Consider the following 15,064-nt stretch of genomic DNA (forward strand, 5'->3'; position numbering starts at 1 on the left):
AAGGGTAAATGGCAAAAGCATATCGGGACAATAAAATGGCAATAATAATAATTTTTTTTTATTTCCCATACATTATTAATGGTTTATTAAAGGTAAACAGCATTGGCATCCTGAGACAGTGAAATGATGGATGAAAGTGGCGGAGCATAATTTTTTTTTTATCCATCTAGTTGCTATCAGTCGTATACCAAAGATTAAGTAGCAACAGCATACTGGGACAGATAAATGGAGTCTAATGTAATTCTTTTTGTCCCCTTAGTCATCATTGGTGGTTTAGCAAGGGTAAAGGGCATTCATAGCAAGGAATCACCTTTTTGTTTCCTTGCTATATTTGGCTTTAAAAATATTATATAAATGCACTTATATTTTATCTCCATATTGCTCTCTATGTCTGGTGGCGGGAACTTCTATATTTTCCTCAAGTCAATACTGATGCAGGAGCCTCAGAGGCAAAGGAATACACAGCTTTGTGATCTAAACTGTGACTACATTAATCTTCTTGATCTTTAACTTTGATCTTAACTTTGTAATCACTTGCTAACGCTGAATCCAGACTTTGTGATCAAAAAGTAAAAAGACTAAATTCGGGTTTCATCAGTGATCCTTTGATAGTGTGTCAAGATAGTGATCTGGTTATAGAGATGTCAACATTGGCAAAATGTTAATCTTATGGGTCTGTGAACCGAGTTGTTACATTAAAAGTACATAGACACAGATACTGCCATACTCTCATAGAATGGAATGGAGGATACAACTTCAATACCTGCCAAGAATCAAATATTGTACGATTATGCCACAAAGTACAAAAAGTGGACATATCAAATTTAAGCGCCACTAATTATAATACAAGTTTCGATTAAATATACAGAACTTAATTATTTCAAATAACTTTGCACCAACATGTAATACGGCATAACAAGCTACAGTAATTGTGACTGATAATTAGTTCTGCTAAGCTGGTGTTCTGGATACACTTTGCATTAGACCTGCGATATTAATGACTATCTGGCCCCATGTGAACATGTGCCATGAATGAGACGGGGATTTGAATATAACTTGGTTATTTCGAGAAATAACGGGTTTCTTGAGAAATTATTAAAACATATTTTTTAAATCAAAGCTTAAAAACTAGCATTGGAGAACAGTTAGCGATTCAGTTTAAGGTTAAAAAAGTGAGAAGGATTCTGTGTCTTTTTTTGTGATTTGAAGTAACATTGTTGCGAATTTACAATGCAGCAAATTATTCCTTATCAACAAATAAAATTAATTCTCATATTAATTTTTGTTTTAATCACTTTTACTAATCATTATTTATTATATCAAAGAATCATGTTCTTTTTAAAATAAGTGCGTCTGAAAGAGATGCTGCAAACTGTCAGATCAAAAGAATTTGAAAAATATATTACGTATTATAAATTCTAATAGTTCAAGTAGGGATAATAAATATATTGTGAGAACTCAAAACAGAGGATAATTATCTACCTGAAAATCATTTTTTACTTTTGTAAATATCTGACTTTATCACTACTAATAATAAAGTTGATAATAATAAATAATAAAGTGCAAAGTAGTGTAATAGTAGATACATGTGTTGAAAATGTTTACAGGCCATATACATTTGATCTAGAGCCCCCAAACGAGAGAGAGATATTCTTTGGAGAATGGAAATGTGCACTTGAGAGATAATTTTTTTTTGAAATTTTAATTGGAATTTAAATTAATTAAAAATTAAGCAAAATATTTATGTGTTCCCATCATAACTTCTCGTAAATACGTAAATTCAATGATACCAATTTTGTTGCTATGTTATTTTTTATTTTTCATTAATTTTTACAAATATTTTAAGCACATTTCCCAATAATATATTTCGTTGTTATTGATGTGATACTGTTTCCATTATTACTACTAAAAGTTTCATTTTGGATTTTTTTCCATTATTAATGATCAAGATATGATGATACAACTTATTTTTTCCATGTTGTATAGATTTAGTATGGCATGGTTTTAATGAAATTCTTCAATTTTTTAAAAATATTTAAAGCTTAGTTTCACAACTGTTAGACTAACATCAGCCAAAATTTGTGGAAAAATACGATATTTTTCTCTTTAGAGAAAGTTATTATTACCCTTCCTTGATAAAACAAGTAACTTTGAAACAAGGTTTCTTCAACTTTGAGCATATTTTGTTCATCTATTTTGGCATATTTTTGGTAAAAGGAAATTAATATTTTTTGGTTTGTTTACTTTAGTTATATTAACGTCCCGTTTTAAAGCAACACTAGGGTTGTTTTGGGACAGACCTCGTACTTTTGAATCGCTGTCAGATGACGAGGAAGACACCTAGAGTTGGTTCCTCCCTCTCCAAACTTCCACACTACACCAGCGGGAGAACGTTTGACCCTGACGAATTTAGTATGCACCAGGCCAGCTTACACGACAGTTCTTCGATGGAATTGGGTCTCGAACCTGAAACCCTCCGCTTTCGAAGCCGAGACCTTCTGTAATATTTTTTGGAATCATCATCTTATTCGGGGAAAAAAATACAAAGATTTAATGGAACTTAAAAAATTTATTTAATAAATCCAGAATTAGACTGACAGCCTTGCTGTGTTTAAAAATTACTGAAGTCGATAAATTGGATCTATTGATCATTGGGAAGTATGCGAAAGTAAAAAGTTTTAAAAATGCTATAAATTAATCATCTAATTACAAGACAAATAAGAAAGATTGGATAGCGGCAACAACTGGCTGCTTGATTTTGATGATTTTACTCTCATATTTGATAGCTGCACAACTCAAAACACTCCCCTAGATTAAAAAAACATATAAATGTTTTACTTTACAGAAAATTGCACGTCAAACCTGCAGCTGTTCGATTTAGGCAACATCAACAATTCAAGAATACTTGCTACTCACGCTATCGAAAAAATTTAGCTCAGAAAATTACTTACAATCTCAATAATAAGCTCTCATTCTATATGCAGTTGATGTAAAAAGCGTATATGATGAGGTCTCCTGAAATTAGAATTCTGTAACAACGTCTACAACCCAAAATTGTTGAAAAATCTTTCTTTTCTTTTTTTTAATAAAAAAACAGGCGGGGAAAAAAAAGGAACGAATATTGAATTAAATTAAATGACCAAAAAAAATTTTTTTTTTTTTTTTTAACTCCCCGGCTGTTAGTGTTTTCCAAAATTCAGACAGTGATGATGAGACAACTTAGACAATGATGTCCAAGATTTTTAGCGGCGCACGTGGTGAAGATATTATAGCAGAATTAAATCCAGGTGATCAGAGTTATGAGGAAAAGGCAACCAAATGTTCTCAAAACAAAATTCAAATTCTGCAAAAATGCAATTTCCTTTATTAACAATCTGAAGGATTTTATTGCAATAGTATCAAATGTTTCCAACGCGCGTCTGAACTTGTTAAAGGAGCTGAAATATCAAGCAAATGCCATTTGCATCAAAAAATAAACAAACAAAATTAATATAATTTTTTTATAAAATAAATGTATGCATATATCTCTTTTATATATATATGGTGAATAAAAATTTTCATTTTGAAATTTTTAGAAAAAGTTCCAATAATTTAAAGTTTAAAAATATAATTTTATACATTTAAATTGTATGTACTGTAACTGGTCTATAGGAATATTAACTTGGCTTATGTCCTTACAGTACAGACAGGTTTCATTGAATACACATTTTGGTATTATTATTAAAATTGTAATTATTTATATCAACTTATAATCACAAAATAAACCTAAAATAAAAATGAAGGGCTCATATAAGATGAAACAGTACTTGTCTATTAATTGTACACTCTTGGCTAAATCACGTGTCATTGATGTACATAGTCAATAGACTAACATCACACTTGCTATACAATTAATCACTGGTTCAAATAAATATGACAACTTTGGTGATAAATCACTCATACACAGTTAACACATAAATATTGATAAAAATTGCTCTATAATATATTTCAAATAATTATTTGGAGAAAAAATCATGTGTTAGATGAAAAATTATTTTAAAAAAACACCTTTATTTGGCATACTGATTAAGTTCATGGTGAGAGAAACCAAAAATAAATTTAAAATTCACAATGAAAACTGCTTTTGAATAATAAAAATTATATTTCAAATTTATTCCAGTAATTAAAGCATTGTGTTTTTTCCCCCAATTACTGTAATCTAAAATTGATAAATTAATAATTTATCTTTTTGCCATTTTTCTTTAAATAATGACCCGATTTTCAGTTAAGTGTCTCTCTTCATATAATAAAAATTTTAAAAAATGAAGTTATAATATTTTATTACATTTTTCTTAACAAATTTTAAATTGCAGGCAACTAAAATCTATCCTTTCTATTAATCCTGATAGAAAGTGCTATGCTTTAATGTCAGAAATGATTCCTTCTATCTGAGACTATTTTAGCATTTTAAAGTTGTCCTGTCAATTAAATGCAGCTTAATGGTTTCATTCCATGATAAAATACTCAGAATTTTAATAAAATAGAAGAAACAATTCAATATTTAATTGTTCTATTTACATTATCAAGTATCATTACTCATTTTTCTTATAAAAAATTTCCAAAAACTGATATTTTATTTAATATATATACCCAGTTTTTATTTTATCTTGATTGTACATTTAATAATTTTAATGAATAAATAAAATCATTATCAGCCATTTTCTTTTTACTTAATCATGTTCATGTGTAAAAAGGAATATGTATATGTAAAAAGGAATATATATATAAATTCACCATCCATTTATATTGTAATATTAAAGTGGTAAAAAAATGAAAGCCTAATTTATAAATGATGCTTCTAACAAAACTACACAGTGCTTGAACTATTATTTAATGAAGAATAAAAATAATAAATAGTGCAAAGAGATATTCTTATTTACATAAAAGTGTCAAATAAATAATGCTTTATAAGCAGTAAGCATGAAAAGTCCCTGATTATACTCTATGTAAAAATGAATATGTAAACATTTCCTTAAGGCTGATTTAGTGAATGAAATATATATATATATATATCAAGCTACATTGATTGTTTTAATAACAAATGGGACTTTACATTGAGGATGAGTTCAAATTATAAACATTTAGGCACCTGCTATATTAACTAGTCTTTAGCCCTTAATCTCTCTCTATATATATCAAGTAAAAACATTTTTTTTTTTTTTCAAAAACATGAACGAAGTGAAATTCTTTAATCAAATTGCAATTTACTGACAATTATTTAAAAGACATTATTTGATTTAGTTGGTTATAAGGAACATGAGTAAATAACAGATTAAAAAGAAGTCAAAACTCTTTAGATTACATGAATATAATTAATTGGCTGAATTTTTTAAAAGTTTTTCTTTTGTGTGCCTCAATAAATGTCTTTTTAAAGATGCATTCAAAGGAAATGTTTTGCCACATACATCACAGCCAAATGGTTTGTCTTCTGAATGAATAGCCAAATGAGATTTTAAATGTTTTGTATGAGAAAATGCTTTACCACACTCATTGCATATGTGAGGTTTTTCATTAGTATGTGTCACTAAATGCGATTTTAAATTACTAATTTGAGAAAACCCTCTCTGACATATTTTGCAAGTATAAGGTTTTTCTTTCGTATGGGTCCACTTATGTGATTTCAAATGGTTTCCATGAGAAAATGCCTTGTTACATATATCACACACATAAGGTTTCTCTTTAGTATGTGTACGAATATGCGCTCGTAAACTACATTTATGCGCAAATGCTTTATTACATATTTCACACCCATGGGGTTTCTCCTTTGTATGAATAAGCAGATGCGATTTTAATGAGCCACTATGAGAGAATTTCTTATCACATACTTGGCATTCATAAGGTTTCTCTTTCGTATGAACACGCATATGCCGTTTAAGATTATGTTTCTCAGAAAATGCTCGGGAACATACTTCACATTCGTAAGGTTTTTCTTTCGTATGCAAACGTAGATGGGTCATTAAACCATCTTTTCTAGAAAACGCTTTATCACAGACTTCACATTGATGAATTTTTCCATTTAAATGTGTAAGCGAATGGGCTTTAAAACAATCTGCATGTGTAAATACTTCATCACATATTTCACATTCGTACGGATTCTCATTTGTATTGGTAAGAAGATCTGTTGTTGAATCATCATTCGATGAAGTTTCAAAAAAAGGAGATTCCTCCATTGCAAGAGAGAACAGAAAATGTAAATAAAAACATTAATACTATTATCGACAGGATACTATCCTGCGACGGAAATGCGCCAAATTATCATTGCATTATTTCTGTATAGAAGATAATGACTCGTTCATTCTGAATTAGACACGGTACTTGGATCTTCTAGGAGTCGTAACGGAATATAATCAAACGATTATATACGGATACGATTTCCAAACCACAAAACGGATCTGGATAAAGTATAAAACTGATTCTGCGTGGATGAGTATATGCAATTCGAAGAATCATTCCATGTGAAAAAGATTGTGACATGCTAATGTTATATTGATTTGTAAACGTGAAATACCATTTCATAAGAGTGGATATTTATTTAGACATGAACCATCATCTACGAATCTGACTTGATAGATCACAGCTGATTGACTGAATATTTTTTTTTATTTATAAATTAATCAGTCTCCTCGGCAACCAGATGTTTTCTCATCATCTATATATTTACAATAATTGGCAAAAATCATAGAATCTTTCGTTTTTTCGTAAATACTGTATCGATTTCACCAATTTTTATTTCATACTGATCATCTTTTACGACCAGTTAATTCGACAGGAGTACTGATTATATTTCATTTTAGTTAAATTCTTTAGATATAACCATGTTTGTGATTCCATAAAATTGTCAAACATTAAAGTCATGTTATTTATCATTTGCATATGCTCTGTTCACTAAATACATGAACACTTCTAATGGAAACAGTCCTATGACACCATAGCTCTATTAAAAAATGTAAACATTCATTTCACTCGTCCTCTAAATTTTGCTTCACTTTTTTATTTTTAAAATGTAACCTCTTTTATAGTTGACTGGTGAACAATTCACAGATATTAAACATAAATCCTTTTTCTTAAGCTTTCAATAATGGTTGAAAATACGTAACTAAATATTTGATGAAACAATGAAAATGGGTCGCATTTCAAGGTAACAATGTGAGATATTGTTGGAAATCAGGCAAAAAATAAATAAATATGTTCACACGGCAATTAAATCATTGAAAAGATAATATTTTTAAATTTTGAAACGTTGTAAAGCAGTTGGTGCAAAATTAATTTTTATGCAATGATATTTTCGGAAATTATTGCGAAAAAGAATAACAAACCTCAGACAATAGTTTAAGTAATTAAAATTCTAATAAAAAAATTTTTAGATCATTCCGAGGTGCACATTTTCACTTTTTAACGTATATATGTGTGCGAAATTTCGAAGCTGTAGATCCAACGGTCTGACCTGTAAAGTGCCAAAATCCACACATTCATCTTTATTAGTAGCAGAAATAAAATTAATGCCTTTCTTTCGAATTATACATATTTAATTCCTTTTGTCAATAAAGTGAATCATTTTTCATTTCCAACTATTTTTCTTATCAGAACGCAATAAATTATTTTTAAAAAATGTAAATGCATTATGGTAGAATTGTAGTAATATTAAGAATTCTCTATCAAAAGTGAAATTGTTTTTAAAATCCAAATGCTACTTTTTTATATTAAATATAATAGATATCTATTTCAAAAATCATTTTTTATTTATTTAGAAATTATATAATACTTACTTCAACGCACATTCTCTATAAGGAGAACATTTGACAGAGTTCTTACATTACAATCCCTAACTAAACTTAATATAATAATTTTATCAATTTTTAATCCGTTTGAAACTTTACCATTTCTAAATACATTATCCAAGATTGTCAGTCACAATTAGCTCAATTTTCAAGCTACTACAAAATAAGACTTAGACAGAAACCAGCCAGTTTCAACAAATAGATAAATTTCGCCACTTTTCAAGACAATTTCTCAGGCTTAACTAACCAATCACAATGCTATCCCATTCCTAAGAAGTACCAATTTAAAATAGTACTTTCTTTACTTTGATAAAATGTATTTTATCAAAATTCGTCGATATGAATTATATTAATATGATCGTCGAAGGCAGTATTAATAATGTTAATTTACTTATGTCAACCAACTCTAACTATATCTTGTAACATCAAAAGGATAATAAAATGATCGTTACATTAACTAAAAATTGCACAATAGTATTAGAACATTCTAAATGATTTTTGCAAAGTGACGAAACAGTCCCATTGATTCTTGAGTTTAAAAACTGTATCAAAGTTTTATTTTATACTATTTCACGAAATGGAGAGGTAGAAGACCATTGATAATGTATTGAGGGGTCGGAAGCATTCCCATGAAGTAAAACATTTTCAAAATCGATGCAACGACTGCGGCTAAAAGCGATTTTTCCCAAAAATGGGAGGTGGTGGAAAGCAGGTGATTCTAGATGGCATATGGAAATTATAATTTATATGAAACTAAGCTTTTTGAAATTGGTTTAGCAGTTGGAGCTGGACAACTGATTCAGTGGCTTTTCCTTATTATCATTTTTTATTAAATATATAGATAAGAACAGGTGAATTTTACAAACTATTCATGAATAATTAAGATTAATAAATTTAATGAATGATTTAAAAGGAAAAATAGTAAAATCCATAAGTAGCTGACTTTTATCGACAAAAGTTAAAAGAATTTATGAAATTCAATTGAAAATGAAGCTACCAAGGATGAAAATAAAAGCAACTGCCACATTTGTGAGGTCAGATTTTGAATTAAAGATTGATTGAAGGTACACTATCTAACCGCCCATGAGCTTCATAGAAAACATTATAGGAATTTGAACAATGTTTCATTATAATATTTTCAATCAATGTACTTACAGTGAAAATTTGCTTCATGTACACAAAATAAATTATTAAAATAATAAATTATTAAAAAAAATTTAATAATTTATTTTATTTTTGCAAATGGTGTCTAGAATTCTTTGGTAATAAATCAGATAATTGTCTGTGATTATTATCAGAAGTCAAACTATTTTCAATCTTTTCTAAATGTGGTTCAATATTATTTGAATTTTGTGTAGAACAAATTTGAGGACATATTAAATTGAAAGGCATCCAATTCATGCTGAAGATCTATGGCATTGAAATCAATCAGTACAGAACAAAATAAAAGAATCAAAAGAATGAATGTTCTTTTTTGAAAGAACATTCATCATTCATCAGAACATTCATCAAAAGAATGAAAGTTCTATTTTTCATATAAATATTTCTTTGACAATAATTAAAATTGCCATTCATTTCATAGTTGGAAAAATAAATTATGTTTAAATAAATATAAAGACTTCTATCACTGTATGAAAAAGCCTTTTTATAGTAGTAAGAAAACTTGAAAAATATTTCCTTTCTTCTTCTCATAATAATATGAGCAAATAACCATTTCTAAATTGATTCCTCATTTTCAGTCATTTATCATGAAAATTTACCTCTTTGCACTCAGGAAAATAATTTAATACATAATTATTCACCTAATACAAGGAATTTGTTTATTGCTTCAAAAAATAAATATGTATAATTGTTTTAAGTTAAATTCTTCTGTTTAATTAATTTGCATCTTCTTACTACTTTGCAGGTATTTTTAACAATTAAAATTAAATAAACATCAAACTGATGTACTGGCTTGAAGGACGAGTGCGAATCACCAAATTTTCTCCAAGATTTGATTTCAGTTCAACTATAAAGACTCCCACTGATGGAGATGAAAATTATAATAAAAAAAGAAGCATTTTCTCGACTTTTTTTCAATGCATTATAATTTAGTGTTTTTTTATTTATCATGCTTTCAATTTTTTTAATTGACTTATATTGCATCAATAGATTGAGATATTTCATTTTTTTTCTATATATTCTTGAAAAAGCAATAATTAAAAACTTGATGAAACATTTAAATTTATTTTTCTCCTCATAACATTACTTTTTTTAGGTATCCTACTTCTTTATTATCTATCAAATTCAGAAACTTAAAAATTTCTTATATATACATCATATTGTTATATATACAATTGTAGCAAATATTTCATTATTTCAAGATTTTTTTTTAAAAAAAATATTGTACTTCAGGTTATTTACAGTATTCTGAATCACTTGGCAATTTTTAGATTATCCCAAGATTGTCAAGCACCATTATACATAATGCAAACATTTTGGTGACATTTTTCATTTGTTTGGCAATAAAACCTGGAGCTTTAAATATCTATAAGTAACAATTTAAATAAGATACATTAAAAAAAACTGTTACATAAGAAAATTATTTAACAGAAAAGTATAATTATTGTAAAATAAATTCAATTTTAAAATATACAGAATATATTCTTATAACTATCCCAGATATTTTACATATCTAATTCTTGTGGTTTATGGGGGAAAGATACTGCTGACAGATTTAGTGTCAGAAAGGGGTGAGTACCATTCTGATAAACTTTTATTAATCTCTAGTTAATTATGAAAACAGACTCTACTGATATCACATAATTCTAATGTCACTTCTCCCAAATCCAAGGAGTCAGCCTATGAAATCATGCCTATTACAAACCATCCTTTTGTCTGTAAGCTGACACTGATACTAAACTATTACTGCTTTCAATTCAACATAAAGACTCTCTCTAGTTTTTTTAAAATTTAAATTACATTTCTTAAACAGGATAAATAGTTCAAATATATATTACTATTATATAATTATCTATAAGCGTAATTTTTTATTTATCGTAAAAATTAATAAAAATCATCATCAATCCATTTGTAATGTTAATGTATGCTGTAAACTTTAAGCGCATGTTACAAAATTTTCATTCAAACATATTTTTGTGCCTTATTAAATTTTGCAAAGCATTAAGAATATAAGCAAAGAAAAATTGATGGAAAATATGAAAAGCATACTTTTAACTCTTTTAGTCCCAACATTCAAATTATTAACTAGATAAATTTCTAAAATTTTCTGTGAGACTTTGAAAATCCTAATAATTACATTTAAGATATTATTTATACAGTAGTTGTCCGAAAAAGCACATAGTATTTCTATGCTAATTTTATAATTGTAACAAATATGGCAATTTTGAATTATGTTATAAGTAGTTGACAGAATATTCTCAGGAAAATATGTTCAGTTTTTATCAACAAACAAAATGACATTGATTTTTGAACAAGTTTAGAGCAAAAATAACTTATATATAAGGTTTTGACAGCAAAGCTGATTTTAAAATGAAAAGCACTTGCATTCTAAGATGCTGCATCCATTAGAAGAAAAAGAAAAACATTTTACTATATCTATTTAAGCATTTTATAGTGGAATGATTTAGTACATAAAGTGAATGTGTCCACAAACTAAATGGTCAGATAGACTGTTATTTTGCAACTATGTAAATGCATTACAGTCAAACCTGTTTTTGTGTGATAGATAGGGACCACATAAAATAAATCACACAAAAAAATATTCCAAAATTTCATAAATAACTATAACAAATAATATTTTACAACAGATTACAGTAAAAAATAATTTTATGCAGTGAAGAGGGATTGCTTATCGCATATAAAAGAACCACACATAAGTATAAAAATAAATATAAACCACAAGCTGTATAAAAATTTTCAGTCATCAAATGTACAAATGAAGTTATTGATCATATAATACAAAAATGACATTTTTACTTATAATAATTAGTTATATAATGGTTGTTTTAAAAGAATAATATCAACTACAATAAGAAATCAAAAGTAAACTAATGTATAATGTGCATTAATATAATTTAAAATAAACCACTATGCGCAATATAATAAATTTAATTTTAAAAATAGCAAATAGTTTTTAATAACCAGTCTTGAAGGTTATAAAATCAATATCTTAAAAGAAAGATACTTTCTAAAAATATATCTTTAAAATTGTTATGAAAAAATAATTTTGTATAAAATTATTTTATTAAACTATTATCAAATATTATTTAATATTATTATTATGTAGAGACAAGTCTTAAATAGTACATTTAAAGCAAATACAAATTGACAAAATTATTTCAATACAGGAGCTGTAACAAATATTATAATATTAAAAAGAATTTAAACTTTTACAATAGGAATATTGCTGGGTTTCAAGCTGTATAAAATCTAGCATCTTGATAATCATTCATTAATAAAATACTTTTAATTACATATTACATGTGCCAAATTTACAAATATTCACAATAGATTACATAAAAGAAAATAAGCTACCATCAAAAATATACATGATTTGTAAAATCTGCTTAATTATAGCACAGAAAAGATATATTGATCAATACAAATTTTCTTTCATCATAAATTTTTATAACGTTTCTTTCTTACAATGAAATGAATCGCATCTTTGAATAAATGATTTTTTGTGGCATATTTGTTGATAAACTTTACAGCAATTTTCACTAAGTACAAATAATATTGTTCAGTTAGTGAAAAAGAGACCAAAGTACAAAGCATGAAGCTAAGTTGGTATAAAATCTCATATATTGTGACATAAAGTAATGAATATATAGAAGGTGTATACGGAAATATATGAAAGTAAAAAGTTAATAGAAAAAGCATAAATGTTTCAGGGAATATATATACATATATATATATCATTGAATTATAGAAGTAAGTGGCAAATTTTTGATTAAGAAATTAGATTTCAAACATGATGCAATCAAAGAAATGTGATGAGTCATAGTTAAAATTTGTGTATTATGCAAGTTAAATCAATACAAGGCAACCATCTTATTTATGTAATGAATAAATTTTGAACAGAAGTAATTTAACTATAAATTTTTAAATAAGCTTCAAAATAGTCCAATGTTGTTTTAAAATGGGATGGGAAACAACTACATTAATTTATGCTAGTTAAAGAAAAAAATTCTGTGTATATACATCTTTTAATGCCCAACTTAATTTAAAGTAGAAATTTCAATAAATTTCTTTTACATTGTGTCATAAACATTAAGACAAAGGAAATAAAATTATCCTCTCTCCAAAAATCAGAGTCCCTCTTTTTAAAGAAAATTATCAGAAAATACAGAAACTCATTCTAATAAATTTTTTATTGAATATATTTTTTTAAATAAAATGATATATAGACTGAAAAAGTGATGTATAGACTATTGAAAAAAATGTTATGGAATAAGTTATTTGGAACCAACATTGACTAAGTTCCATTTGACCAACATAAAAAAAAAAAAAAAAAAAAAAATGATTGTTTGGTTCAGCCACAGAAGTGAAATTTAATGATTCTATAAATAACATATGTTCAGTAAGTGTTTCTATAAACAGAGTAATAACTGGTTAATAGAATCCTAAGTGATACAATTTTCATACATGAAATTCTCTGTGTCAGATAAAACATTCATACCAATTTTAAATTCTTTTTTTTTTCTACAGATTTTCTATTAATGCAGTTCCCTAAATCCTTTGAGTAAAATTAAACATAAATGCAATCCTCATACTTTAGATGTATGCGAGTATCGAACTCCTTCTGGGTAGATCCAACATTTATGTAATTTTTTAACTCTTTGTGATAGATTTTCCTTCTATATAATTATTTTCTGTATGTTTCAAAACATTTTTCTTTAATGTGCGACCTGTAACTAAATGCCATGCTACATATATCACATTCATATGGCTTCTCTTTAGTATGAATGTGCAAATGTGACTTTAAATGGTTTACAAGAGAAAATCCTTTTTCACATACTGCACACATATAGGGTTTTTCTTTGGTATGCAAAATTAAAGGAGCTTTTAAATTGCCTTTTTGAGTAAATTTTTTTCCACTGATTTTACAGGAATGAGGTTTATTATTTGAATGTATCAAAAGAATGTCTTTAAACCAGTCTTTGTAGCAAGTACTTTGCTACATACATCACACTTGTAAGATTTCTCTTTTGTATGACTAAATAAATGTGATTTTAAATTGTGTATGTAACGACATGTCTTACCACACACATTGCATTCATAAGATGTCTTTTGTATGTATCAACAAATGTGTTTTTAAACTGGTTTCCTGAGAAAAAAGTTTTGTACAAACAGAACATATAAAAGGTTTTTCTTTTGCATGTATGCACATATGCTTTTTAAAGTTGCCTTTGAGATAAAATATCTTCCCACAGATTTCACATGTGAGGTTTTTTATCTATAAGCGAACATTCTTCTAAGGAAGAATCAATGTGAGGTTTTCTATCTATAAGCAAACCTTCTTCTAAGGAAGAATCCATGTGAGGTTTTTTATCTATAAGCAAACCTTCTTCTACGGAAGGATCCATGTGAGGTTTTTTATCTATAAGCAAACCTTCTTCTAAGATAGAATCCCCAGAAGGTACTTCATTACAAACACTAGATATCTCTAAAGGATGTGAAATTAAATGCTCTTTGAATGTATTTTTATCAGAAGGTATTTTACCACATACTTTACATGCATGAGTACGTAAATGTCTTTTTAATCTGTTTCTGAAACAAAATCTTTTGTCACATATTTCACACTCATATAGTTTCTCATGTGACCTCAAATGCTTATTTAAAATACCTTTCTGAACAAAAGTTTTATTGCATAAATTGCATGCAAAAGGCTTTTCTTTTACATGTGAAAGTTCATGAGGCCTTAACACATTTTTTCTGGAAAATGTTTTACCACAGACTTTACATGCATAGGGCTTTTCATCTGAATGTGAGATCATATGAGATCTTAAAGTAGCTATTTGTGAGAAAGCTTTGCTACATATTTCACAAACATAAGTTTTTTTAATGGTATGAATTAATAAATGGTGCTTTAAGTTAACTGCCTGTGAAAATCTCTCGGGGCATTTTGTACAAACATATGGTTTTTCTTTTGAATGAGTAAATAAATGTTTTCCTACAGTAGATCTATCTGAAAATATTTTATCACAAATTTCACATCCAAAAACTTTATCTGCAGCTGTCAGGGT

At 27.4% G+C, this 15,064-nt stretch overlaps 2 protein-coding genes across 2 annotated transcripts; both read right to left on the reverse strand.

Annotated features, from left to right (window-relative positions):
- Nucleotides 1–4,935: 4,935 nt before the first annotated feature.
- LOC129988656 (gastrula zinc finger protein XlCGF7.1-like) lies at nt 4,936–6,253 on the reverse strand. Its single transcript, XM_056096927.1, has one exon. It carries the CDS (start codon nt 6,207–6,209, stop codon nt 5,352–5,354), a length of 858 nt encoding a protein of 285 aa, XP_055952902.1. The 5' UTR covers nt 6,210–6,253; the 3' UTR covers nt 4,936–5,351.
- A 7,859-nt stretch (nt 6,254–14,112) lies between these two features.
- LOC129988659 (gastrula zinc finger protein XlCGF7.1-like) lies at nt 14,113–15,064 on the reverse strand (the record flags this gene model as incomplete). Its single annotated transcript, XM_056096929.1, has 1 exon — nt 14,113–15,064. A coding segment is annotated over one exon (810 nt), but the record flags the coding sequence as incomplete, so codon positions are not given.

This window comes from Argiope bruennichi, chromosome 10 (assembly GCF_947563725.1).
Source record: "Argiope bruennichi chromosome 10, qqArgBrue1.1, whole genome shotgun sequence".
NCBI lineage: Eukaryota > Metazoa > Arthropoda > Arachnida > Araneae > Araneidae > Argiope > Argiope bruennichi.

Coding starts and splice junctions, on each gene's coding strand:
- LOC129988656 (XM_056096927.1), bottom strand. CDS start 6,209: ATGGAGGAATCTCCTTTTTTTGAAACTTCATCGAATGATGATTCAACA.